Raw genomic sequence first — 27,925 nt, forward strand, 5'->3', positions numbered from 1 at the left:
ATGCTTCCAAAGGCTGAAGCTGGAGCCCCAGGACAGGGACTTGGTCTCCCTGTTCCCAGCCCTGTCACTGCCATGACATCAGCTGGGCACAGTCACTTCCTGTGGCAGTCCCAGCCAAACCAGTGCCTGGAAGCTCCCTGTGGCTTGTACAGAAACTCACACTGAGCATCCCTGAGTGCTGCTGAATCAAATGAGGTGAATCACAAAGTTCTGCAGAACTGCCCCAAAGCTGCAAGCTGTTCCTCTCTCAGCCCTGAGTGCTGGGAAAAGGAATGTGAACAGGGTAATGATGTTGTACACAAAGTTTTGGAGCACTCAGTGTTCTCAGAAATGTAAATAACACCACAAAACACCACATGGGATATGTAAGCTTCTTTAATAATAATAAATTTATTAAGTGGCAAGAAGCCACTCTGCTTTGTAAACCGATTTTACTCAATCACAGTCCCTCTATTGTTTTCCTCATTTAACATGAATACATTCTGTAATTTGTATGTGAAACAATTACACAGAGATATGTTCTGAACCCTTGCTGATTTTACTGGTCAGAAGAACATTAAAACATGCGGAAACAGCACCTTATTAAAACTATAGGCCTTTCCTCATCTCATCTCCTTTGCTGCTAAGCTAAGTCGTTGCTGAATAAGCCAAGTCTACAGAGTTTTTCCCCTTGTCCTGTGTTCTGAGATGTAGTGGGGCCTGCAGAAATGTTTGATAAAACCTCACATATAATAAGTAGTTCAGAAGGCTTTGTAAGCAATAGCTGCAGTTGCTTCTTCAGACTAGAGGGAGCTTCTCATGCATTAATGCACTTAGTTAGGTTTTGTGAGGAGCTCAAAGGAGGACGTGGCCTCTTCCTGATACAGTTAGTTGAGCCTGGACTCTGCACCACTGATATTGTTCAGCAACTGTGTGCACCAATAATTTAAAAAAGAAAAAAATAACCCCAAACTAAACAATACATCAGGCTGTTTTTATCAGAAACAAGTAATACATCTTAATCATGATAGTAAAAAAAAAAAAAAAAAAAAAGGAACACGGGCGATTTCTGACGTGTGACATTTCATTGCTTGAGAACAGATCAGTGCAAAGTGAGGTAACCCCAGAGCCCAGCAGGGCTGGGGCACGTCAAACCAGGCGCCGTCTCTTGGAGTCCCTCTCCATCTCCTCAGGGGGAGAGTCCCCATTGCACCCCAGGGGAGACACCAGGTTCAGCAAAGGGTCTTCAGAGGCTCCTCCAAACAGGGACAGCAGCAAAGCCACGCCATAGCCAGTAGCTCGCTCGCCCTAGAACAAAACCAAAACCGCTCAGCTCACACTCGGAGGATTTGGGCAAGTGTTGATTTGGCTGCTCATCCAACGAGAGCTGTGGTGGTCAGCAGCCACAGCCAAGCCCTGCTCTGTGCTGCTGAATCCTCAGGGCCACTGGAATCTGGCCCAGCTGCATTAAGTCAACACATGAGAACAGAGCTCCCACTGACTTGTGGGTGGAGGGAGGCCAGTGTTGTTCAGGGCAGGGGATCTCCCAACCAGCCTGAGCATGGATTTGGAATATGAGCTGAATAAACTGGGTTTAGAAAAAAAGAAGCAAGTGGAGTGAATTGGCTTGGTTTTTAGGAAAAAAAACTACACAAGTTCCACCAAAGGGAGGAGAGAAAATCTCCAAGAGGGAACATATTTTTGGAAGGATGATCAGTTCTGGTCAATCATCTTAAAACAACATGGTTGAAAATGGAAGGCTGGGACTACTGCCATGAACGGAGACCAGGCAAGTTGTCAATGCTCACAATGATAAAGATGTCACTGATTAAAGTGGCTGTTAGAATATTTTAAAACCAACATGAAAAAATACGAACAGATGAAACCACCAAACCAAGAAACTTGCAACAGAGACGAGTCAGTGCTTTTCTAAAAGACTTTCCCCAGGTATTTCTGTCCCTCTACACTGGATGGACACAAGCCCAGAGGTGCTGCAGGCAGCAGCAGGTGTGTTTCCCCAGGCTGTGTGCCCAGGGAGGGGCAGGAACACTCACAGCATGCACGGGAGCAGCGATGTCGATGTGCACCCACACCCCAGGCCAGTCGAAGCCGATGTGAGAGGCAATGAAGAGCCCAGCACAGGAGCTCGGGGTATTGTCTCTGTCCTGTGGGAGCAATAAATATGGAGTTGTTGAGTAAATAAACATTTGTTGATAAAAATAGAGTTGGTCTCGCAAGCAAAGAAACTGTAAGTGGTTCATTCTGCCTAGAGGAAAGACAAATCTCGTTCAAAGCCTAATGAACGGCCCTAAAACAATCTTACAAACCAACTCAACTGTAAATCCTTGACTTAGACCCTAAGAGCAGTGTGGCCCTGCTCAGTTCCTCTTCTGCCCACACTCCTGTCTGCAGTGCTTTTGGAACCTCACTGCACACTGCAGCTCTCAAATGCAGCAAAACAGCTGCAGCAATTCCGAGGCCTCCATCCTCAGTTTCCTGGTTTCTGCACTCCCAGCTACTTTCTCTGCTGGTGATGTATGATCTGAGGAATGCCCATCTTGATTTACTAAAAAGTTCTCCATCTAGGAATTCAGCATTCATTTAGGGCCATGTTTAATAGGCAAGCAGCCCAAAAAATACCTTTGCAGCAGATCATCCTGTTTAAAAGTGACAGCCCCAGGTGAAAGACCCTGAAGGACAATGTGGGCCATTTCTAAAAGGTGCTCCCATGAAGAGCTTTCAGCAGGCCAGCTCACTGTCTAGAAAACACCCATTTTTATGTAAGTAAGAAAGAATAAATCTTACTGCTACAGAGTTCTTCATATCAGCTACAGCAGAGGTAAATTCACTGAAGTGCAGCTCAGGGCAGTACACCAGAGGATGCACCAAGTCTCCACAGTTCCTGCCAGCTTTAACACAAGCCTTTTCCCACTCTTCATTATTGGTAAGGACAGCAGCATGGTATTTTCCTGTAGCAATTCCCTGGTGAGGTAAAGAACAAAATCAGGAAGAAGTCACCTTCCACCACTGCTCATCAATATAACCTTGTATAAAACAGGAACAGATGCTAGAAAGTAATAGTGTTAAATTTGTACCCCTGTACCACTCTGTGTGTAACTTGAAATGGAAGCCACTTCATGGACAAGAAAATCCTGATCACAATTAACAATCAGTTCTGGTAATTATAAATCGAATTGCAAACATGGAGCACTGACCTGCTTACATCAGCTGCTGATGTCATCAGAACACCCCTTTTAATTTAAGCATGCAGAAGCAAAAACGTTGCACAAAGACCAGAAAAGAAACTGAGCTGTAAATGTCAAATGTTGTACCTGAGCTCCAGTAAGAGTGGCCATATCCAGAATGATGTCAGCTCCAAGGTCCTTGCAGGCGTAAGCGACTCCATCAGCCAGGATCAGGCGACCTTCTGCATCAGTGTTGTTGATTTCCACAGTTCTGGGAGGAAGAGAGCCCATGTCAGCCTGGAGTGCTCCAGGATGGAAGTCAGGACTCACCTGTCTGGACTAGAATACCTCAGACCTCATGGGCTTCTCTCTGCAAGTCTGCAGGGCTGCTGTTCCCCAGCTCCAAGCATCCAGACAGAGCACACAAGGAAAAGGGACATGACAGCCCTGCCCTTGTGGCAGGCTCTGCTTGTTGAGCCTGTGTTTTTATCAGAAACAACTAAGACATCTTATTGTATTTTTTATATATATATATATATCTTATTGTCCCAGAATCTTGCTGGGATTCTACAAATTACTGCCAAAGAAGTAACATCTGTCCTTAAAAGAGATTCTGATCCATTGGTGGCCTGTCTTTGCTGCTTTGCCACATGGTGCAGCTGCAGATGGACACAGAAAACTGGTTTTACTACCAAAACCATCTAAATCTGAGTGTTTTAAGAGAAGTGCACCTCATGATATATACGTATTTTGATGCATATTTAGATACCCCACAGGAAAATCTAAGCACACTTAAAACTCATTGCTATACTCAAGACTATAGCTGTCTGAAATGCAATTATCAATGTTTAGGGAAGCTGATTTAGGGACAGCTTCACAATCTGCATGGCTCTCAAATTAATAGAAAAACGACGTTTGTTCTGTTTATGGGAAAGGGATAGATACAATCTTACTTTCCAGAGTAAAGAACATGAATGTCATCAGGTCTTGTTGCACGTGGTCCCACTGCGTTCTCAGCCAGACAAAAAACGGCATGAAGATTGTCCTTAAACCCCTGTAACAACCAGAGGGGAGAAATGGCTTTTGATTCACATCAAGCTGATTTATTGGGACTGAAATCAGTGAGGGATTAAGATTTCTTGACAGCAACACTACAATTTTCAAAGGAAATCTGGTGGGGCTTTTGGACAGGTGGGTGGGTGTTAGTTGGGTTTTTTAAAATGTGTCATTTTCGCTGGGAGGCACACAGCACTTTTAAACTTTTTTTTTTTTTCCCTTAGCCTCCTCTATTCTGGTTTATCTCATAATGTTTTAATTTTGTTTTAAAGTCAAGTGCCTGTGTGGTTATGGATGGTATTTTCAGATGGATGATGATTCTGTTATTTATACAGCAGTTGTATTGTGTGGAGGGATTCTAGGAACACACAGGGAGTCAGCAGCATTTAACAAATGAAAACATTGTTCCTCCTTAACTGGGATGGTTAACCTCAACAACATCAAATTCTGGGGGAAAACCTGGGCCAGTTTTAATCTCTTGATAAAAGTCTGTGGCTGAAGAAATCTGGGCTTGCTGAATCAGCTCATATTCTGAAGTCTAAAGGGCAAAGGCATAAATCAAAACATTTCAAAACAACAGGCAGCATTTAGAAGGCAGAAAATAATTCCAGTTTCTAGCCCAGCTGGTGAGCAAACAGCATTGCTGGAGATGGACCTTCCCTCCATGACCCAACTATTCACAGAGTCTCACTGCACTGCACGGGATTTTTCTCCTCCAAGAGAGACATGTTGTTAATCTACTGTCAAAAAGTGAAAATCTATTTCCAGTATCAGTTGCCTTTTTCTGAACCTCATTCTGCCTGCAGCTCTTCAAAAGCAGGGTTCACTATGTTAACATGCAGGATCATGTTAACAAGAAAGAAATCAAAAATTTAAGCCAATGTTTTTCTCTTCTCCCTTGTGCTGGAAAGCACACAATGGAGGAAATGCATCTTTCTAGGAAAAATCACTTGTTTAATTTTGCCATCCAAAGCCTTTTAAAATCATGTTGGGTACATGTTGAACAGCATGCAGGCAGATATTTTATGAAGATGGAAAACAACCTCTGTCCCTCATCCCACTGAGCCTTCTATCCAACACACATTTCCCACTTCAGTCTCTGTGACAAAGCATCGCTCAATGAAACCTCTTCCACCTTTCTTTTATTCTTAGAAGGATTAAAAAAACCCAAAACCTTGAAACAGTAACAATAAATTCTTCTCACTGCCTCTCCAAACACATTTTCTGCAGGGATGTAATTTACAGGCCTTCTCACACAAGTAAAATTAAGCAGTGAGTTCATTCTTTCATTTTTACACATAAATGCATATGGAGATTCCTCCACGCTCAGTTTGTCCGAACACATCTCTGGCAGTTTATTCACTGTTGCAGTAATTGTGTATGGACTGACAGATCACTTGTGCTCACATCTGCTGGGACTGGGAATGGAACTTCTCTCCATGCAGACAGTCACACACAAAACTGCTCTGGGAACAAGAACTGAACCACTGAAAGGATGTTCCCCATCCGTGGCTATCCCAAAGTCTCCCAAAGCAGCACATTCCAGCTTTTGTCCCTTGCAGACCTCTGACATAACTTTCTGAAGGATTTAGTTATGCAAGGTAGTTATTCTGCCCGAGATGCAGCTCACAATCTGTTTTTAATTTTAATTCTCAGCAGATAACTGTGAAGTTTACAATCTTTCCACATCAAACATGCTGTTAGGGCCAAGGCACAGAGCTAGACTATTGAGAAATGGGAATTTGGCACTGATCAGCCCCTGGACAAAGCATCCATCAGATCTATGCATTAATCTGCAGCAGTAAATATTTTTTGAACTTTGGATACTCCTTGGAGGCAATAGCTGCTCTGTCAGCAAGACTCAGTCCCTGGATTTGTGGAGAGGGCAGAGTTTTATTGGCAGCAGCCACTTTTCCCCAGTTTGCACAGTTAAATTGCAATAGGAATATTTGTAATTCTTCATATTTCAATACCTGGCTTCTTCTCAGCTCCCCCACTACTTTCTGACCACAGAAGCAACCCAACAAGCAGCTCCTGATGACACTAGAGCTGCTATTTCCCCACCAGGTTAATATTAGACCTGGCACAGGATTTGGAATATAGAAAGACTTCATATCCCAGAGTCACTCATCCCCTTCTTTGCTAAGGTGACAACAGCTGCCCCAAATCCCACAGCTTAAACAAAATCAGCACTGGATAACTCAAGTATAGACCTGATTCAAGGAACTAGAAACCACTCAGTCCACAGAACAAACCCTGAAATTCAAGGAAGACCCTTAAAAAAAAACCAGCCAGCACTCAAGGAATTTCTCACAATTCTCAAGATCCCAGTAAAGATGTGAAATATTTTCCTGGAACAGGAGAAAGAGCAGAGTGGCTCGAGCTCACTAAGAGCAGAGGCAGGTCAGAACTTCAGGATTAGACAGGCTTCTGTCTCTGGGAATAAATCCAAGCTCCTTGGCAGTGCTGGGATACAAGATATCAATTAACACATTTTACTTACTTGCTTTACAGTGGCTTTGAAGGCACCCAAAATAGCAGCTGCTCCACCACAGTCTCGTTTCATTCCAGGCATAGTAGTCTGTTTAAACAGAACCATAGATCTTTTTTTTTTTCTTTTTTTGTCTTTGAAAGAGAATTTCACAGTCATGTCAGCTAGAACCAGTGTTTCTGATGCTTCTGAGACTCTGGTTTTGACAGTGCTCAGCTGTCAACAACACAAACAAGGAACATGAGCCTCTGCTTATTGGTGGATCTGGTCATGAAACCAAAAAATATTAAACCTGGGCTGCTAAACTGTTAGGAAAGTAAAAAAGAAAAACGTTGCTTATAAGTTTCACACTGAGGCCAACTCCAGTGGGCTTTGGTTCTATCTTTGAAACCAGAAATTAAACATTTTTGTTCCTACTTTCTGCCTTTCAGCAGGCAACATTTAAAGGGCAAAATATCATGTTGCCATTGAGTTGTTGTGTAGTGGTGCTTGAATCCCATTTGGTCTTCTCCCCTGATATTTTGTGCCCATATGGATGACAACAGATCAAGCATTTAACTCAATAAAAAGGTCCTTTTGTTTCCTACAGACATTATGTGAACTGCTTTCATCAGAAAACAACAGTGTAAGCAAAGGCAGCTGCAGATCCAGTGTTTCTGTACCTTTCCCTTGATGCTGAGTCCTCCAGTGTCATACACAATACCTTTGCCCACCCAGGCAATGGTCTGTGTGGCACCATCTGGAGTGTGACTGAGAACTGCCAAGGCTGGAGGATGCAGAGCTGCCTTTCCAACTCCATAGATACCTGGAAAACAGAGAATTGAATCTGTGGGGAAGAAAGACTACAGGGAGCCCCTGTGGGTATTTCCTTGGAATACTATGGGCAATAAATAAAGGTTTCAAAAATGCGCAAATGAAACATTACAATGGAGATGGCAAAACATTCCAGTCATCTGCTAGGGAAAAAGTGGAATACTCAACAAGATGTACCTCCAAAGCCTCTCTCTTTCAGCTCCTCATCTCGGATAATGGTAGGAGTAATCCCAAGATCCTTGCCAACCTTTTTGATTTCCTTAATAATTCAGAAAAAAGGACACCGTCAGTCAATCATCAGGACACATTTTTGCCTTTCCACACAAATGGGTACCCAGTTAAGGAGTTTTTGTGATTTTTGCATGCACACACATACAAACATTCACAATTTTGGGAGTGGTGCTGCTTTTCTGATGGCCTAATTCCACTGACACATCCTTGACTTACTATGGCATGAAATATAAATTTGACCTTTAGGCTCTGCCAGTAAAAGAAATCTTCTGAGGTAAAGGACAACTGGATCATGATGTAATAGGACAGGAATATTTCATTCTCAAAAGCTTTCCAGATCTTTATGATAAAGCTCATTTGGAAACGTGTCAACTGTCCCATAATTCCAGTAACTCTGGTCACCATCAGGTTTAAGACAAGATTCCAGTGCCATGACCAAATGAAGAACTCATTTCCTCAGCTTCCCAGTGCCCTACTCCAAGCTGTAAACTCTGCCTCCTTCCATCTCTGCACAGTTCTACGAAATGTGAAAGGCCAAAGGCAGAGCCTGAGCACCTCAGTTTGATTTTCTGGCTGCTGCTGCCACACAGCTTTCCCTGCGAGGCAGCAGCACTGGGGTTTGATTACTGCAGTCTGCACTCCCAGTTAGCAGCTGTCACTCCTCAGGTGCATCACCAACCTCCAGGAAGTTGTCGGTGTTCATCTCGTTGCACGGCGTGTCCACGATGCGCGCGGCCAGCCGGACACCCTCGGTGGCACTGGCCAGGCACTGCCAACAACAAGAGGGACACCTGAGAAGGGAAGGGGCCTGGCACAGCTTTGTATTTATCCCTCTGCAGCCAACACCACTGGTTCCTCTGCAGCCAGCCATGTGTGGTTCCCCTGCAGCACGTTAATGCTTAACTGCCACCGCCGCAGGCACTGCACAGTTAAACAGTGTCAGCCAAGCTAACCATTAGTCTTTGTATTTTTCTACATGCTTTCATTTTCTGTATTCCTTCACCCAGCAAAAGGGGTAGAAAAATTGGAAAATTAGTGTCTTTCTCCACTGTCAAAGTGAGACCAAGAAGGCAAAGTGAGGTGGAGGAAAGAAAGATAAGAGGAAGCTAATTCAGGAAGTCACAATGAGCTTATGGGCTGCTGGGGTTGGAAACCTGCAGGGATTGTGTAATCTGCAACATGGGAAACTGCAGAGTTTGTAAAGGGCAGGCAGAGTGGTTGAAGGCAATAAAGATTACTGCTGTGAGATGTTCTGTATGGCAGGCCCACGGGGAAACTGGAATATTTCATGTTTGTGTAAAACATGCACTGTTTCCTGATTTCTGGGGCAAAATGGACTGACCCTCACCTGACTGACTGAGCAAAAACTTATTTAAGAGGGGACAGAATCAAAATGGTCCAGCAGCCAGAGCTGTTTCCTTACAGAAGGATCCTCCTGGCAAAAAAAGGACCATGAAGACACCAGACATCAAGCTTCAACTTTTAACTCTCACGAACTAACAACTTGAAGCTGTAGGACCTCGAGGAAGGAAACTTTGTGCAAGCTTTCCAGTAGCCACAACTACACTGAGGACCACACACGGCACAAGGGCGAGTCAAGATGGGTTTCACAGGAATCTGAGGTGTTGGACACTCACTCGTGCTCAGGGACCTGAAGTTTGGCTTGGCCAGACCAGCCTAAGGATTCCATACATTTGTATCCCAGCACACTCCTAAACCTTGGCTTGCTTTGGAGTGGTGCCCAATTCCCTGCAATTACTTCTGATTGCTTTACTGTCCCTAAAGGGGTAAGGACCTCCTTCAGGAGCCAAGCTCTGTCTGGAGTGATTCCCTGCTAGGGCTATGCAGGTAAAAGGTGGTGCTCTAACCCCATGGCCAAGCCTCAGGGGGGCAGCAGGACTTCCAGAAACAAGCTGTGCCTGTGTTTGTATTTCCAGAGTGCTCCAGAGAACCTGAAAAATGGCAGCCTTTAATAAGTGCCTTGCTAAGCTCTGACAATCCCTGCTAGTCCTCACCATAAAATACCCTGTACAATGCAGTAGGTGTAAAATACAACATGCCAAAGGAGAGGTTTAGATAAAAATGTCCTACCACATGCCTCATCCATGCTCTGCTTTAGCTGTCTGGTGCTGGTTGAATTTAAGGGGTGCAAACTCAGCTAAGAGGAAGCCAGTAATATTTTTGGCATTGACATCAAGGGGAAAAAACAGGAGGTAGAAATAATTGCAGCTTTGTTTTTTAGTTAAAAATAACCCAAGTGGTTTGGAATCTACCTATCTGAAGGAACTATTTTTGACACCAGCTATGCTTTTTCTGATTTGGGGCATGGAAAAACGGAGTGATCAAGAGTTGTACTCTCAGCACGCCTGTCTTTGCCACTTTCTGAAAACGGGGCTGGCACCATTTTCTGGGGCCAAATCAGTTCACAGAGCAAGCATGAAGCACAGAGGAAAAGATACTGAAAAAAAACAACGCCCTAAAGCTGTAATTCTGTGAATTTCAAAGGCAGCAACACCATATCCTTTGTCAAATCCATTGCCAAAACTTTCAAGGGATTTCTGGAACCTCACTGACTGATCAGCTAAGGAAGTATCTGTACTAAAGCACAGAGCCTGGAGCACTGAACAGGGAGTTCCCTCACAGATTAACTGCAAACCTTGGAATAACTTTTAAGTTTATGGATCTTGAAGAGGAATGACCTGGCATGCCAACAGTTAGCTACCTGATGTGGAGTTTCCTCTCTGTAACAGTCAAACAAGGGAAACAGCCTTTGATTTTCTGCCACTGAAAGATGACTTGGACATATTTCACTGTCATATACAGCTCAGCTCCAAGCTGTTTTGTTTCTTTGGCTGAGTTTTTCTGGCAAAACTGTGGCCAGAAACAAGACCCTAAGAGGTACATCAGACAGAAATAGCAGAGGCCACATGTGATCTCTGTTAAGAGACTTTTAGTGACTTCACTGTGATATTCACCTGCACAGTCACACGCAACTTTTGCCTGGGCAGAAAAAAAGTGAGAAGCCCATACACAAAAAGCAGTGTAATATTAAAGGCTAAAACCAGAGTTTGGATCTGTGATACAGGTGAGAGAGGAGACATTTTCTTTGTGCTGTTTGTTTGGTGTTTTCCACCCCTGAAATCTAAATTCTGAATGACACCCTCAGCATCTGCTGCAGTATTTCTACTCACAGATGCTTTGAGCTGATCAGCTTCAAGGAACCCTGAGCTAAGATAATTATACAACACCTATTCCAGAGGCAGCTTGATGCACTTGCCCATGCAACAAACTGAAGGAAAAGATGGCAGAAACCACCCCCAAAATCTTACTTTGAGCGTGGCTACTTCCATGGGTCCGTTGTTTTGGCCAACCAGGAAGAATTCCACTGTCACAGTTTTCTTCTCTGTGCGTCTGGAGGCGCTGGAGCGATGTGTGAACAGGGGGAAGGCCCTGGCCAGGGCACAGGCAGAGGCAAAGACCTCAGAGCGCTCACACACCATCTGCAACAGCAGCAAAACATGTCACACAACACCAGGAGTGCAAGGGTGCACTTAAAAAAAGGATCTGCTGCCTGGGGTTTTACTGGGGAAGAGGGGGAGAAAAGGAGGTGGTGGGAAATCACTGAGTTATGAGTCAGGACAAGCTTTTTCGTCGTGTTTTGCATGGACAGAGAGGAAGTGTGAAAAGTACCCCAGTGAACTGGCCCAGATCATTTCCCACATGGAAATTAATTACACTTCTGGAATTAGTTCATCCTTATAAAGGAGCTGGAGACTGCTGTAATTACACCAGTGCAATTAACAGAGGCTAGCCTACACATCAGGACCAAAAAAGGCACAGGAATCACCAATACGTGCTAAAAACGAATATAACAAAGACAGAAATTATATGAGAATGTGAAGGCAGGAATTCCATGAGAATGTGGTTAATATTAACCCAGAAGTTTGTTAACAGGTAGATTATTTTTCTGAAGTTCGTTATAGAAATTACCAATGGAAAGAGGTTTTAGCTAAACATTTAAAAATCAAGTAGAGTTACTACTCTTGCAAATACGTTTCCCAAGTGAAGAGTACTATTAAATTTTGTCACTTACACTGACTGTATGAGTCTTCTCCAAGAACCCACAAATCTGATATTAACTGGAGAACCCACAGAAACATAAATTCACCAGGCTCATAGAGAAGATGATCAAAGAAGTCCGAGAGCTAGTGCTATAAAGGACTCACACTGGAGCATTATTTGCATCAAGACTTTTAAAACTCACTGAACACAAGCAAGGCACCTCTCACGGGTTCAGTGATACAGACATGGCACCCTCCACTCAGGCTACATCAGTCTCCCGAAGCATGTGCTGACATCCCAAATCCCAGTTTAGAAAATGCACCAATGGCTCATTTTGCATGGGCATTCCTGGCTGAAGATGTTCCATACGAATCCAGCCTTAATTTCCTCTTCCTAATGTGCTTGAGCACGCAGGAGGCATTACAGCCAGGCCTTGCCTACATGTCAGTGCAAACCCACTCATGTCGGTGTAATTACATCAGTCAAACTCGTCCACGTCCAGTCTCCTTGGAGACAGCTACAACCCGGCAAAGCCAAGAAAAAAAAAACCACTGGCCAGACATTTCAGCAGAAGCGTTTGGAGAGGCACTTACAAGAATGCATCTGTTGACCCCTCCTGGCAGGCAGTTCCTGACCAGGCGGGTGATGAACTGCGCCGCGGACGGGCTGTTGTGCCGGCTGACCCTGGACGGCAGCGCGGCCACCGTGGCATAGTTCAGGTACAGGGGACAGCTGTCCGTGGGGTTGGGATTCAGAGTGCTCAGAGCCGACTGCCAGACCTGCGGAGAAACGAAGGGTTTAAAGACAAAGGACCGTGCCAGGCTTTTTCCTTCCCACCTCACTCCTGGTGTATTTAGGCACTTTTTAATGACAGGGGGTGAGGTGTTGGAAACAAAGAGATTGTGCACAACAACATCTGGAGGGAAAAGAAACAGGAAATTTGACAAACCCGTTCGTTAACCAGAAAATATAAACGTGCTTTCCATTACAAGCATCTCCTTTAAGCTGTATGAATTACAATCTGAAACCACACCGTTCAGTGCACAGGCAGGTTCAGAGCTTTCTTAACTTGAGACAGTTTTCCTAGTGATAAATAGGAGGACTGATTTACTGGCTCCGAATTATTATTTCACATAGCAATTTAATTAAAAACAAACAAAACCAAGAAGGGTAAATATTGTCTTAAGAGACTGGGGAGCCCCGTATAAAAACCCCTGCCAAACATCCAGCGACCTAAAAAGCCGCAGTGCAAAAAAACGTTTATCATTCTACCACAAGCCATCACCGCCGCTACACAAACAGGTCCGCAGCTCGCACCGCGGCGGCGGCGGGCGGGGAAGGGGCTCTCAGCGCTCACTGTAGCCGTCCCCGGTTCCCTGCGGGAGGGCAAAGCGCCTTTCCCCGGCCCGGGTGGGCACAAGCGCTGGCCGCCGCAGCAACAGGCTGGGCCCGGCTCGGTGTGTCCCGGGGCACGGCGGCGCTCGGGGCCGGGGCCGCTCCGTGAGGCGGCCGGGCCGGGCGGACACGCGGCCGCCGCCGGGCTCTGAGGGGGCGCGGACCCGCGGCGCGGCCTCACCTCCTCGGTGACCCGCGGCTGCAGCTTCCCCCGCAGCTGCGCCCAGGGCAGGCGGTGCAGGTTGTGCAGCTGCCCCAGCACGAGCACGGGGCGGCTCTGAGGGTCCGCCTCGCCGGCGCTGGCCTGGAACTCCAGCTGCACGTTCGCCATCTTCCTGCCCGGCCGCGCCGCCCCGCCCCGGGCCCGGCTCCGCGGGGCGGGGACGCGCCGCTGCCGCGGGAGCGCGGCCACGGGCACGGGCACGGCCCTGCGGCTCCTCCGCGGCGCTTTGCCGGGGTCCGCGATCCTAGTGAGCCCACACGGCGGGTCGGAATAGAATAAGGTGTTTATTCTGGTCTTTTTGTAGTTGCCAAGCGCCTGCTGTTCATGTTTTGGCCAGCGGGTTGTTCAGAATGCGTTCATTTGGAAGTGCCCCACGGGGATGACGGAGGCCAGTTCCTGGCCGGCGCAGACAGCCCGCAATCCCGGCTCTGAACGCTCCTGGAGCTCAGGCGGGGTTGGTGCTGTGGCCATTCCATGCGGGAGGCGATGCTCATCGATCCGCAGCCAGGAAAACCGGGAAGGTCCGTGCAGTCTTCCACCTACCCGGGAAAAGAGAATTCTGATGCATATAATGGAAATACACCCGAAGAGAAAAACAAAAAGCCCTAAAACCCAGGCCGAATTCCAGAGAAAAACCAACTTCTTAGAGTAAGGTCTTTGAAGGGACATCACAGAAACTTTATTGAAAATAAAAGTTGTAGGAACAGCTGTTGCAGAGGTTGGTGGTGGGTCCTCACAGACGGGACAGTAACTCAATATACAGGCTCCAACTTTACCGAGTCTCTTTACCAAACCACAGAAAATACACTGCTCAGGGGTCCACTGTTATCCCAATATATAAGATCAGCGTGGGAGTGAGAAGACGCACAGCAATTACTTCAGGATTGAGACATTCCAAAGATTCCTCCAGGCAGTAAGCTCCCAATCATTGAGTTCAAAACCCGCTTGTTCCTGCTGCTCTAAGAGTCCAAACCCAGCACATTCCCTGAATCCACAGCATCTGAAAGGCAAATAAAACAGCAGGAAACACTCACCTAACCCACAATCCTTTTGTTGCAGTTAAGGGCAGCAGAGGAGGGTCCTTGTGGAGGGAATGGCCTGAGGAAATCAATTTTATCTACAGAAACTCCCTGTGAACATCCCACCACCAGCAGCTGCAAACGTTTCTATTTCTCTGAGCTTTAGCAGAAGCTGCAGCAGGGACCTGTCTTCCAGTTATTGATCCTCGACAAGTATTCATGGAATTAAGCCAGTAAAATGTAACCTTGCACAATCCATCATAATTATTATGCAAAATTATAATGAATTCCCTGTTTTAATGAGTTTTGTTTAAGGTGGATGTTTGGTTTGGGGTTTTTAAAATACTAAGCATATTTTTTTCCAGCAAAATCAGTTTCACTGTCACCTATCCAAGAACTTAAATCTTGAAAGGCTGTACCAAAAACAGAGCTTCCAAACACTTAAGCAAAAGAGTTAAGACTCCTTTGTGTTGTGGTTCATAAAAGCAGACCTTGGGTCAATGCAATCTAGGCAGTGAACATGACATTAAGTATAGATATTCCAATTTTTAGCACATTCCAAAAATCAGCAAGTGAAAAACCAATTCTTCCACATTACTTTTCAGTTTCTAGAGAAAATTTGCAGTAAAAATAAATTTGCTATTACAATGCTTTTAATACCGTCATTTTGGCATATAATTAACTTCTGTTAACGAGTTGCAGCTCATTTTTTGCAGGCTTACATGCATTTTTAATGGAGGAACTGTGCACAAGCCAACAGCTTTACAGACCATTCCCACCAGCTGAGGAGACACAAACCCTTAGAGATGCTTTAGCAATGCTGTTCTGTTCCCCTGTAAGGAATCTGAGCTTCCATACAGCTGAGAAGAATCCAGCAGCCATGAAGAAGGTCCAGGCTGAGAGAAGGCCCCAGCTTTGCCTGCAGCAGCACACAGACATCTCCAGGGCTGGGCAGAAGAGAAGGCAGGAGGCTCAGGCAGCTCCTGGAATACCTGAGGAGGCAGCAGCTGCTGTGGCTTTTCTGGGTTTTCACAGCCCAAAGGCACATTCAGATCCCCTTTTGTGGGGATACTCCCACAAAGCACAGCATCAGGTTTGATTGAACTGCTGACAGTTATTCAGACTGACTCAGAATAAGCCACACAGCAGCAGTGATGTAGAATCCAGCCTGTCCCGAGTTTTCTTCCTCAACAGAATCGAGCTTCAAGAAATTCCAGCTCAAGTTACATAGGACACTTGATATGTGAATTTAACCTCATTAAAAATGCATTTCCTCATACAGAATTTGGGCAGAAAATAGGTAGACAGTGGGCATAACTCATGGGAAATAACTCTTGACAATGCAAACGACATTGTGCTACTGCAAGTTACTTTTTAGAAAAAAAGATTTCACATCACTGCCACTTTCATTTATTATGAACAACAGAAACATGTTAATATCACAAAAGTATGTTTCAGTTTATAATTTAAATTAAAAAAAAAAAGAATAATTTCCCAATTAGGTTGGAAGTGTTTTATTACTTCTTTGAAACCATCTGCCATGATAAAATGTCAAAAGCACCGGTCAAGACAGAAATAAATAACACGATCTCATGTTAGAGAGAAGGTTGCAAATACAGTATATTAAATTATAGCAATTTGCTGCTTCACACCAAGTGATGGAGACAGCACGAGGGAGGACAGTAGTTTTACTCACGATCATTGAAAGATCTATCACCAGAACAGGGGAGCTGCACACCCAACACAAGCCTCAGTCTTCCTTTCACCAATTTACTTCACGAATTCAATGAAGCATTTGAACTGGCAGTTTTGGTGGTTCAACATCCCCTTTCTCTAGAGGTAACAAGAGTGGTACAAAACTTTTCATAAGCCTCACAAAAAAAAAAAAAAGCCAAGGCTTTCAATATTTTTGCAGTCTTTGCTTTCAGGTCCATCCCTGAAAATGGTCAGTTTAAAGCCACGTCTCAAGTTCTCTTTAGCACAGAGTAAAGAAACTCGGGGCAGGCGACAGATGCAACTTCAGTGTCATAGTGTTTTGAAACTGCACTTCTGGGGCTTGGAGCAGAACATCTCTGCAGGTCTATGGGGAGCACTTGTATCAGTGAAAAAAAATGAAGGAGGTTACAGTCCCTTTGGGAAAAAAAACAAAACAAAACAAAAAACAAAACAAAAAAAAACCAAAAAAACAAAACACAAAAAAACCCCAAAACCCAAACATATAAAAAAGCAATATTAAAAATATTAAGAGAAGGCCTCTACAATTGCACACCACTTCAGGCCTGAATTAAATTAAGAGCATTTTGTTACTTAAGTGTTGCCTTAATTTCTGTTGTACGGCCTGCAGCAAAGTTTTCCACTTAAAAAAGCAGTGAAAACCCCAAATTCTCCACTGAAGACCTTGTAACATGTCATGTGCATGATATCTCTCATGGCCAGTAAAAGACCACAAATGTCCTCTTCCAGGCAGATATTTGAAAGAGAATTTTCTGTCAGGGAAAATGGATGTAATATGTACTGTAGTGAAGCCATTTCTTATACAAAAAACATAACCCATATGGACAAATGCACTGTAAGATAAACAACTTATACAGCAGCTACAGTTTGAAACATCCAAGACCCACTGCAGCAGGCCAGAGAGATTCTCTTTTTGAGTTTCTACTCCATTTTTTTCAGCTTAACTTCACTGCTTTAATGTAATGTCTGTACTTTAAACAAAAACAAAAAGCATGAAAAATATATACGATCATCCCAATGAAGGAAAATCATTCCCATGATTACTCAAGCTCAGAAAATTTTTTAATTAACTAAACATGTTAAATTATGCCAGTGATTACATCTTGTTATTTACAAGATCAAGTACCACTGATTCTTCGTAATGGTGCAGTATCTAAATTAAGATCACGGGTTGGATTACTTTCTGGTTGCTAAAAGCTTTCCTTTTTAGCTGTCTATCCAGTTCTTTGGAGTTTTTGAGTCTGGAAGAAAGGGCATTCAATCAAACAATTTTGTGTCTCAAGAAATTTTACATCAAGATCACTTTTTGATATCCAGTCCCACTGACTCAGTAACGTGGCTTAAATTTGAAGCCTGTAACAATTATGACATAAGAATATAGAGGACAACACATTTTTGTTCACAGTAACACACTAATTACTGTAGTCACTGGTAAACTTCAATTTTTAATTATTCTTAAGTACTGTTTCAAAATACCTCTGTATAGAAAGCCAAATTTTTTTGTGTGGGAGCATCAAATTTCCTGACGTTTTCCATATAATCCTTACAAACACCTCACAGATCACCAAACTTGTACTTTGAAGAATTCTACAGAAACATTGCACAGACGTTGCACCACAAGGGCTCGTACATTCAAAGGCTGCTTTCTGGAGTGCAGGTCCATCCATTCACATTGGGAAAAAAAGTTCACAGAAACTCCAAAAATGAGAAAAATGAAGCAAAACCTAGTGTGACTTTACACCAATAAGAACAACAATAAGGACAATTACTATAACAAACAAAATTAAAATAACGAGCATCTTCCGATTCTTCTTTTGATATTGCTCTGCCTACAAAACAGAGAGGAAAGAGTCAATAATTAGATTTCTGCAAGGCTGAAATACAGATTCTTGTTTAGTGCAAGTCAAGTCTGTGTATTTCAAATTGTTCTTTGGTAACCTGACAACTCATACAATGTGCACTGCAGGCAATTCCCACACAATAACTCTGATCTGCACTTTAACTGTGTTAAAGGCTCAGTTTGCTGAGATAAGATCCCTGTATCATATTGGAAGACATCACAATTCACAACAAATTGTGAACTCCCTTTTTAATAGGCATATTTGTTGTACCTGGCCAGCTGTGCATTTTCATTTAATGCCAATTAGAACTGAAAGCTTTATTTTTGAGTTTGTTTTCAAGTTTTCTGCTTAATTTCTTCTTTCTTCTGACCATATTTTCTCATCCCTCTCCTCCTTTTCCCAGGGGAATTAATAGGACACAAGATAGAGAAAACTCTCCAAAAGTCAAATGAAAGTCTACTAACAGAAGCTAAACAAAACAAAGCTTGCGTTTTGCTTTTAATTAATAAGCCTTCAAAATAAAACCAGAACAAAATGACCACAAAACTGCTGAGATCAATGCCTTTAAAACTTTTCAGGTGTTCATAGCAAAAGCTTCACAATAAAGCAAGAGGTTGGACCTGACATCTAACAAGTGTCAGATGGTAAGAGAAAACATTAATAATTATTCTTTCTGCTCATGTGATTGAGATTATGTTTTCAAACGAGAACCTGCAGTGAGGTGCCAAATAACCAGTCCTATTCCCAAGTGCCTGGTTTTTCAAACAGAAGGAATTGCAGACAGGTCCCACCAGGTCAGCAATATAAATATCAAAGCACATTGGTTGGATGCCCAGAAAGTCATTTTAGAAATTAACTCAAGGCATCAAGCATGACATTAACAGAAGTTATATGGAAAGTTCCTCCTACGGTACAGCTGGACATTTTATACTGTACAGAGGGAATTTTTAAAAGGGACAATGTCTAATTGAAAACTAACTAAATAGCTATTTAATTATAAAATCTTATTAGATATGCAAAATGGTTTAAGTATGCCATCAGCTTACCTTATGCAGTTGTTTTAGACCCTCTTCAGTTTTCATACATGACTGTTCAATATTATAGTCAATTCTATCTAGAACTGTTCCCTAAATAAAATGGAGAAAACAAGCACCAAATTGAACCTAAATGAACTTCATAAAGCAAATGTTATCATAAGCAGCAGAATAATTAACAACACTCACAGCAAACAGTTCATGAACTATGTAAACAATGAACTTTTACAGAACTAGTTGGGATTTCAATAAACAACTTCCTTGCTCAGTTCTTAATAGCAGCTCTGTCACCATCTCACATCACATCCCTAAAGATCACCCTGATTCCAGACCAGGTGCTCTTGGCTGACACATTTACCATAAACTGAATCTCTGGGAGAAATAACCAAGAAAACTTTGGCTTTTGATTTTTTTTTTTTTTTTTTTTTTTTTTTTTTTTTTTTTTTTTAAGTTTAACCCATATTACCAGTTGAATTATTGTTCACTTGTTTTCATTAACTCAACCTGTGGCATATTTCAAGCAGAGGAAACCTGAGCATGAAGAAGTACATTAGGAAAAGCGAGTCTGGAGGCCTCAACACCACATGGAATGTTCCCATTTCTTACTAACACTGTGCTGTCAATGTACCTGTTCTACTATCATTGCTCCCAGGTCCCTAAATATTTCGTTGAGATCAGAGATTGATTGCACAATCTGACGGATTTCTCGTTCCCTCTCTTCCACCATCAGCGTGTTTTGCTCCACCAATGCCAGCTGGTCATCTGTAAAACCCTGTTGAAATACAAGATTTATATGTTAAGCTAATATTAACACCATGAAAATGTTAGAAATAATTAAAAGGATAACAAGATTTCATAACTCGGACAGGTATTTATAATCTGAGAAAACGCAATTCATATTGAATTTGTGTGATAACATCTTAACTTACTCTATCATAAAGTGTATCATCCTCCCCATCATCCATCAGTGGGACTGAGGTGTCAAAGAAGTGTTTGGACCTTTCTTCTCTATTCTTCATACCTGTAAAAGACAAACTATGTTTGAATATGATATTTAAGGACACTATAATCAAGGTCTGAAGCATCAGACAGAAAAGCACAAAAAAAGAAAATCTGAGTAGTAATTGACATAAATCACAATATTTCAATATTAACTGTCAGGCTTACTATTTAACAAAAGCATAACAAATTCAACAAGACTTGGAAGGCTGATTAAATCAGTGATTTTTAAGTTGTTATGTTCCATAAAGTTAAAAAATTAGGAGGTTAAGAGCCTTAAAGTGTGATCACTCCAGGCTATTTTGTAACAACATCTCTTAGGAACACTCCTTGTCTGGTGATCTTCATTTCCACCTGTGCCATTTATACCACAGGAAGAAGAAATATCAACATTACATTTGAAAATAAAGTTTTTGTGGGTCTCTTTCAAGATTAAAATAATCTGACTCAGCTTAAAACAGAATTGAACAAAATTTTACCTTTAAACAGAAATGGTTCCACTTCCAATCTCTTTATGAATGCAGAATTTTAATTCATCACAGACTAGCTCTTAAGCTTTATCTATCACAGCCTGCCATCTGCAGCAGGTAACAGATTCATCTTTCCAAACCACAAATTGAGAAGCAAAATGCATTAAAAATGTGGATGGATGAAATACTGTTTTGTTGATACGCTCAACTATGACATTCCTTCTTTAGCAACAAGAAAAATAAGTAGAGCAAAGCAGTTTGAACGTGGGCTGTGAACCAGAAACTCTCCAGTTCTAACCTCTGCTTAGTCCTGTGTGCATCACTTAACCCTTCTGTGCTTCCCAACCAAGAAAACAGGCACACCTCAGTGAGTGCTCTGCACAGGAGGGCTCCATGCATTACTGTTACATCTCTTATGCTTACGTTTGAGATAGTCAGACTGTGCATGCCTAAAGTTGGTGGAGAGGTCCTGAAGGGACTGTGCTAAGGAAGACACTACATTCCTGAGAACACGAGCTTCTTGTTCTGTACAAGTACGTGACCTGCTCTGCAACACCTGGACTGCTCTCTGACATCTGTGGAATAACTGAGAAAACAATTCCATTAGTGGGAAAACACACAGCAGCACAGGCCTTAAACAGCACATTGCAAAAGTGTCACATTGAAGACTAATATTTTTATCTCTACATTTTTTAAAGTATTTTCTGAATTTGCCCCGTGCAATGTTTAAAAAGATATGGAAACAGAACATAAATGAACAAATAATTTCAAGCTAACAAGGTAAGAGTAACACAACTTCCTCTGACCATAGACGTTTGCTTCATTATAATTAGCTGGACTGCAAGCCTCAGAATAGACACTTCTCTGAGATAACTGTAAATTTGATTTGGTTAATCTCCCAGTCCTGTTCCAAGCAGAAAATCAAACAGGTAAGGGAAAGAACAGGGAGGTTTAAGTGACTTGTTGGGAAGGTCAGAGCAGAGCCCAGGACTTCTGGCTCATTCCAACACTGATCACAAAATAATTCCTTTGCTCAGAGCAAACCACTGTCTCATCCTAATGCATTAAAGATGTGCCAGACTGGAGGTTTAGGACCCAAAGCACTCTGTACCTGTGTGATCTCCTGGGTTGTTATTTCTATTGCCCGTTCCTCTTCACTGCTGTCATCCAGTGTGGGTCTGTTTAGATGTTTATCATGAAGACTGGCTAATTCTTTCATCTTCTGTTTAACCCTGGCAATATCATACTGAATCTAAAACAGAAAGTCCAGCAGGAAGAAAGGGAATTAATTCATGCTTCAGGGAAAAAGGTTCTGAGAAATGTTAGACAAAAATCATTCAGAGAAATCTGTAACATAAAAGGCAGACCAAATATTATTAAAAGCCACATAAAAAGTTGACTAAGGAAGTGAATGCTCTTAATAGACTTTGAGTTTGCTACTTTTTTAAACCTACTCATTAATCTTAGACAAGACTGCTGCTTTTAAACATGCTTCATTAAGTTGGAATAATATTTTTATAATTATACAGCATCACAGCAAGAAGATTTAGCCAACTTCCAAAAAAATAAATGAAAATTCAGGTCACACCTTCAACTCTGTCAGAAATTGAATAACCTCAACTCTGTAGTAGAAGTTAAATGCCACGCTTTCAAACAAGTAATTCAAAATAAATCTGTAAGGATGATTATGATAACAGTAAAAAGGAGACTAAGCATCTTTTTGTACAACGGGTTCTGTCCACACAAACTGATGAGCCAACAAGCATTCTGAATGTACATTTAAAAAAAGCAGGATTTTCTTAAAGTCAAGAATAGCTTAACACTCCAAATACTTGGAGTTCTTAATTGGATGCTTCCAGAATCCTTCCCTTGCATTTGTCCAAATATTTCCATAACTTGCAAGGCATCCAGACCACACAGGTAGCAAAGTTCTCCTGCTAGAAGACACTAAAGTTTCCTGGTTTCAAACACTGAACTGCTCATTTCCACCATTTTAGGGTCTATTCAACTGGAACCCTCACCAGCTTCAAACAAAAAAAAAAATCAAACTAAAACTCACCTCGTCTGCCCCGTCCACCCATTTGGGAGGCAAACGCTTGGTCACGCCGATGGCAGCCTCAGGATCCAGGCTGATCCCTGACACCAGGGCCATGCGGTCATCAGCCAGCTGCACAGGGCACAACACACAGCCAATTAGCCTCATTCTAATTACATCCAAACCCTGGAGCATCAGAAAAACGTGCATGTGTGCCTTCCCATTGAAATGAACCTCAGAGATGTGTTTGATCGGGATCCGACATCACGTCCCCTGGTTTGGCCCTTTGGGATAATGACCTCCCACCCTCCCACTTCCTACAGCATCTGAAAGCTCAGAGCTACTCTTGGAATAAATTCTTAGCGAAGTTTCCATGAGGAAAGATGGTATTACAGTGAGAATTCAAGTATCTCTCATGTTGGTACATTTCACACAGTACATTTCATTCACAGCCAATGCTGCAGCACAGTTCACATTGGGCCTGGCAAGTTGGAAAACTGCATTTGGGAAAAGCTCACAAAAAACATTTATTATAACTGCTTGTTCTCAAACAATGTTATTTTGAAGAACAAACACTCTTGCAAACTGATATGCAACTCAAATGGTTAAATTACTTAGTTAGTGATAATTAAATTGTGCTAAACACAAATGGCCAAGGCAGTACTGGAGATGTTCATCAATGATACCACTTACAACATTAACTAATTACTTGGGAAAGCTTTCATACAAACTCTTCCCTTCCTGGTTTCTTCCAAATTTGTAATTTTCCTTTATCAGGCCTGGAAAGTTTTGTGGCTCCCTGCCCCATCCCTTCCTAAAAAACCATCCCCCTTCCTTCCCAAGCAACTCTTTCTTGAAAGCAATTTTTTTATCCCTGACCTTATTTCCTGATCAATAAAGTTTGCATAATTTATGCACAGCATGAAGAATAGTTAATGGCTTCACTGTGCAAAGTCACTCTACCCCACGTGTGCACAGTAAATCAGACTGGTTCATACACTTATCTCTTCACAATATAACATCACAAGATGCTTGTTTTCTCTGTGCAGCCTGTCCTTCTACTGTACAATGAAATTCTATAAACTAGCAGAATGAAGAAGGAATATTTTAGCTCAGTGAGGTAGGCTTGAGGCACCATGGCAGAAGAAAAAGTGAAAAAACAATACCTCATCCAGCTCCTGAAGTGATTTGTGGATCCCATCAGCCCCATCCAGTTAGAGACAGCAAAAGATAAAAGGGAAAAAAGAGACATAGGACAGATATAGGGCATGGTCAGTTGAGAAAATACTGATTTATTTTTAAAGCATGATGGTTTACCAAGAAAAAACAAACTGGCTTTTAAGACATGGTTAATCAATAAATACATCATGATATTGCATTTTAAGTCAGCATTTTGCTTAATGCACCAACTTTCAAAATAAATATTTCAGTTCCTTGGTAAACAGCAAGAATATAAGAAATCAAGTGCAGAGCTTGGTTTGTTTTACAAAGTGATGGCACAGTGAAGTTTCTCAATACTGAAATGTCAGGCAGAAAAGCTGCAATAGAATACAGTGAAGAATGACAGCAAAGGCAGTCTGACTGCAGCAGTCAGCATCCACTGGGTTTGATTGTGATTGGAGGGGGCACAGAGAAGCTTTTGTAGGACATTTATTGACAAGCACCCCAGTTCTCACAGCATCAAACAGACAGCAAAAGACAAAATGCAAAAGCAAATGTTCAGTCACTTCTGTACACACTTGGGCTGTGCTCTGCTTTCAGGGAACATGAACCCTGCAGGGATCTGAAAAAGCACACAAGGACACGGATCTGCACCTTCCCTGTTCACCAGTCCTTGCACTGGGGAGAGGATGTGTGAGCAAAAGGGTATTTCACTGCAGGATTAAAAAAGTCAGACCTAAAATTGGACAAAATCCTCGTGCTTTAACAAAGCGGCATCAGCTGATGATCTCTTATGAGATTCCCCAAGATTCCCTTCTGGAACAGGACTCTGCTGTCAGATGCTGCTTTCACTGTCTGACTTTAGGAATGCAATTCTTGACAGAGAGTTCTCCCAGCAGAGGATTTCTCGAGGAGGAAGCTGGAGATGAAGTAAGGGAAGCTGGAATTTGCCACCCTGCCCTGCTGGCACACAGCAGCTCTGCCTGGGGGCACCACCCAAGGGAAACCTGCAACTCTGACAGCAACAGGCACCCAAAACTATGAAAGACAAACAGCTCACACTGACAACTTCACACTTCTTGCTGCAATAGTTCACTAGTAGTGACTGTGGGACTCTGAAATGCCCACCAGGGCCAAAAATTACTCCTTTCACCACTGCACAGATGGACAATTTCCAGTCACTGAGAGTCTCCATTGCATTTGAGCAATCAGCCCAGCAAAAAGCTTTGATTAACGTTAACAAACACTGTAAATAAATATTTGATGCAGGTGATAAATGTTATTGCACTGGCTGCTGAGTAAAGTGCAGTTTCATTGCTCAGGAGCAGTGAGTTCAAAATATCGCTACTTTTTCTAGGTGATGTTTAAAAAACCCCAAGGATCTACAGAAGTGACATAAAAAAATGAATAAGGACTAAATGCAGAGCCAAAGTACACGTGTAAAATACAAATTGCTATTGACATTTCCTCTTCTGTAAATGCAATTTAATACACACATTACAGGTGTAATAAAGTTAGCAATGAACAAAGACCATTGAGAGCAACAGGAAGCACAGCTTTTCCCAACAAAAATGCTTTAATGTAAAGCTATTTAGAGTGATGAGACTGCCAGCAGATATTTACTGGTGGCTATGACAAATAAATGATGAGTTTGAACAGAAAGTGTGAAAACCTGAGCAGAGCTGAGCTGCCAGGCAGCCCATCACACCCAGACTAGCTCAAAACCTAGAAAAAATTACAGAAATTGCCTCTCAACCAGTAACTTTTGGTAGTTTCTGTAAAGAGGAGTTACACTAGAATCTACTGACTTCCCTCTCTCACAGATGTGTTTAAGTATTATTTGTATTTAGGGATAAATAAAAAGGGCAATGAACATTCGGAGCAAGTTATGGAGAAATTTAAGCAATGGGAATAAACTACATCAGTGTCTTTAACAGTGCCCACAGTGAGGTGAATAGAAGAGATCCGCTTTAGGAATTTATTTTATTTTGGAGGTAAGGAGGCTTCAAAACACCTCCTGTCGATGCCAAAGCTGTTAGGGCAGTATTTGATTTATTATGCACGAAGCGAACAGAGATGCGAGCAGCACAGAGATCTCTTCTATTCCTTTAACGTGAGGGAGTGGGAAAATAGGGATCAACAGGGTGGGAAGGAGGGGCAGAGGGAGGAAGGTCGGGGGACGGGGGGATTGAGGAGAGGGGTCGGGGGAAGGGGGAACCGGGGCGGGGCAGGGCACGGCCGCCCGGCAGCCCGGGGCGCGGCGACTACAGAAGGATGAAGGGAGGAGACTCACCGCAGCAGCCATGCTACGTGAATTCAGAGGGCTGGAGGAGCCGAAACTACTCACTTGCTCGGCCAGCAGCTGCCGGCTCTGCACCGCGTTGTTCCGCAACAACAAGAACGCGTCCGTGAGACGCCGGGTGGCCATGGCCCCCCGCCCCGCCGGGCCCGAGCCCAGCGCGGGGCCCGCGGCAGACGCGGCGGCCGCCCCTCAGAGGGTCAGGGCGGAGACCCGGCAGAGGGCCGCGAGCGGGACCCCTCAGAGGGCCGGGGCCGGGACGCCCCTGGGCGGGACCGGGACCCCCCAGCCCGGGCCCCCGCGGCCGCCGGGCGCCGCCATCGCCCGGCCCGCACCGGCACTTCCGCGTTGTGCAGCGCCCGCCGCCTTCCGGCCGCCCCTGCGCGCCGCTCCGCCCGGGACCGCGGCCGCGACAACACAGTTCCGGCCCTCCGGGGGCCGGGGCGGCGACACCCGCGTCCATGAACATGTTTGTGTCCATCCACACGGCCATCCCCATCCCCGTGTCTATCCACACGGCCATCCCCATCCCCGTGTCCATCCACACGACCATCCCCATCTCCATGTCCATCCACACGGCCATCCCCATGTCCATGTCCATCCACACGGCCATCCCCATCCCCGTGTCTATCCACACGGCCATCCCCATCCCCGTGTCCATCCACACGGCCATCCCCATGTCCATGTCCATCCACACGGCCATCCACATGTCCATGTCCATCTCTGCATCCATCCCCATGTCCATGTCTATGTCCATGCACACGGCCATCCCCATGTCCATGTCCATCCACACGGGCATTCCGACATCCTTGTCCATATCGATCCCCAGTCCATCTCCACGTCCATCTTCACGTTCTCTCCAGCCTGTCCCCACATCCACCCCCTGTCCAACACCATGTCCATTTTCACATCCATCCCTGCATCCATCTCCCTGTCCAGCCCCTCATCAACCCCACGTTCGTTCCCACGTCCATCTTCACGTCCATCCCCATGTCCATGCTCCATCCATCCCACATCCATTCCCAGTCCATCCCCAGGTCTATCCACAGTCCATCCCTTCATCCATCTCCTCGTCCATTCCCACATCCCATTTGTTTTTTTCTGAACCCCTCCCACCCCTTCCTTGCCACTTCCTTTGTTTCCGTCAATTTTCTGTCTTCCAAACAATGACACGTGGATTATTTTTTTTTCCCTGATCCAAACCATTCAAAACCTCGGATGTTCCCTGAATGTGAACAAACCATTTAAAATGACAATATGGGATTTGACTTTTCAGAGGAAACTTTTCAACACGGTGACTAAAATGACTTTTCCCAGCTGCTCTGTCAGTCCAGCGCGGGGCAGATGTGACATGAGGCTTGGGTTCCCTCTGGTGCATCCCACGCCTTTATTCCAAGGGACATCTGAGAAATCTCCCATGGAAACTGCAGTGGCCACTGCCCAGCACAGCCAGGGGAGCTCTGCCCAGGGATCATCAGGAGACTCCCTCTCTTAAACCCTCAAAACACCCTCCCGAACCAACCAGTTTTTACACTCGTGGTATAAACAGGGACTATAATCACAACCACGTTTTCTGGAAATGTTATCTCATTTTATTTAACCACCCGGGCAAACTTGTACCGTGAAAAATAGGGGGGGAAAATTCCCTCTGCTATTGTAAGATATTTGGGGAGTTTTCTTGAGCAGCCCTTCTGCCTCAGTGGGAGAGACCTGAAACTTGGAATTTAGCAAGGAAATAAGCTCAAGCCATACAAGGGCTAACACACGCATTTCATTCTTCGTGGTCTGGTGAAATCTGCTTTCACTTTGGCTGCCTGACAAAGGCTTTAAAAATATATGTGTGTGCTCCATTTCTTCATGCTAATTTTTAATCTACTGTAACAATTTTTATACTATGA

At 43.7% G+C, this 27,925-nt stretch overlaps 2 protein-coding genes across 4 annotated transcripts; both read right to left on the minus strand.

Moving 5' to 3' along the window:
- Positions 1–359: 359 nt before the first annotated feature.
- On the minus strand, positions 360–13,548 carry NPEPL1 (aminopeptidase like 1). The gene is made up of 12 exons (XM_066330921.1): positions 13,394–13,548; positions 12,411–12,596; positions 11,085–11,255; positions 8,435–8,524; positions 7,702–7,783; positions 7,374–7,516; positions 6,724–6,801; positions 4,118–4,218; positions 3,312–3,435; positions 2,785–2,961; positions 2,034–2,144; positions 360–1,287 (listed from the first exon to the last, which is right to left on the minus strand). The coding sequence occupies exons 1-12, from the start codon at positions 13,541–13,543 to the stop codon at positions 1,129–1,131; spliced, it is 1,572 nt and encodes a 523-aa protein (XP_066187018.1). The 5' UTR covers positions 13,544–13,548; the 3' UTR covers positions 360–1,128.
- A 3,680-nt stretch (positions 13,549–17,228) lies between these two features.
- Positions 17,229–26,360, minus strand: STX16 (syntaxin 16). 3 transcript variants are annotated; one of them, XM_066330924.1, is made up of 8 exons: positions 26,076–26,360; positions 22,592–22,699; positions 21,644–21,784; positions 20,956–21,118; positions 19,993–20,084; positions 19,692–19,835; positions 19,076–19,156; positions 17,229–18,017 (listed from the first exon to the last, which is right to left on the minus strand). In XM_066330924.1, exons 1-8 carry the CDS (start codon positions 26,154–26,156, stop codon positions 17,913–17,915), a joined length of 915 nt encoding a protein of 304 aa, XP_066187021.1. In that variant the 5' UTR covers positions 26,157–26,360; the 3' UTR covers positions 17,229–17,912. The 3 variants fall into 3 exon arrangements, with proteins under 3 accessions (XP_066187021.1, XP_066187020.1, XP_066187022.1); XM_066330923.1 differs by having other exon boundaries at positions 26,022–26,360; XM_066330925.1 differs by lacking the exon at positions 26,076–26,360 and adding an exon at positions 23,734–23,814.
- Positions 26,361–27,925: the final 1,565 nt, after the last annotated feature.

Source organism: Sylvia atricapilla, chromosome 16, assembly GCF_009819655.1.
Source record: "Sylvia atricapilla isolate bSylAtr1 chromosome 16, bSylAtr1.pri, whole genome shotgun sequence".
In the NCBI taxonomy this organism is placed as follows: domain Eukaryota; kingdom Metazoa; phylum Chordata; class Aves; order Passeriformes; family Sylviidae; genus Sylvia; species Sylvia atricapilla.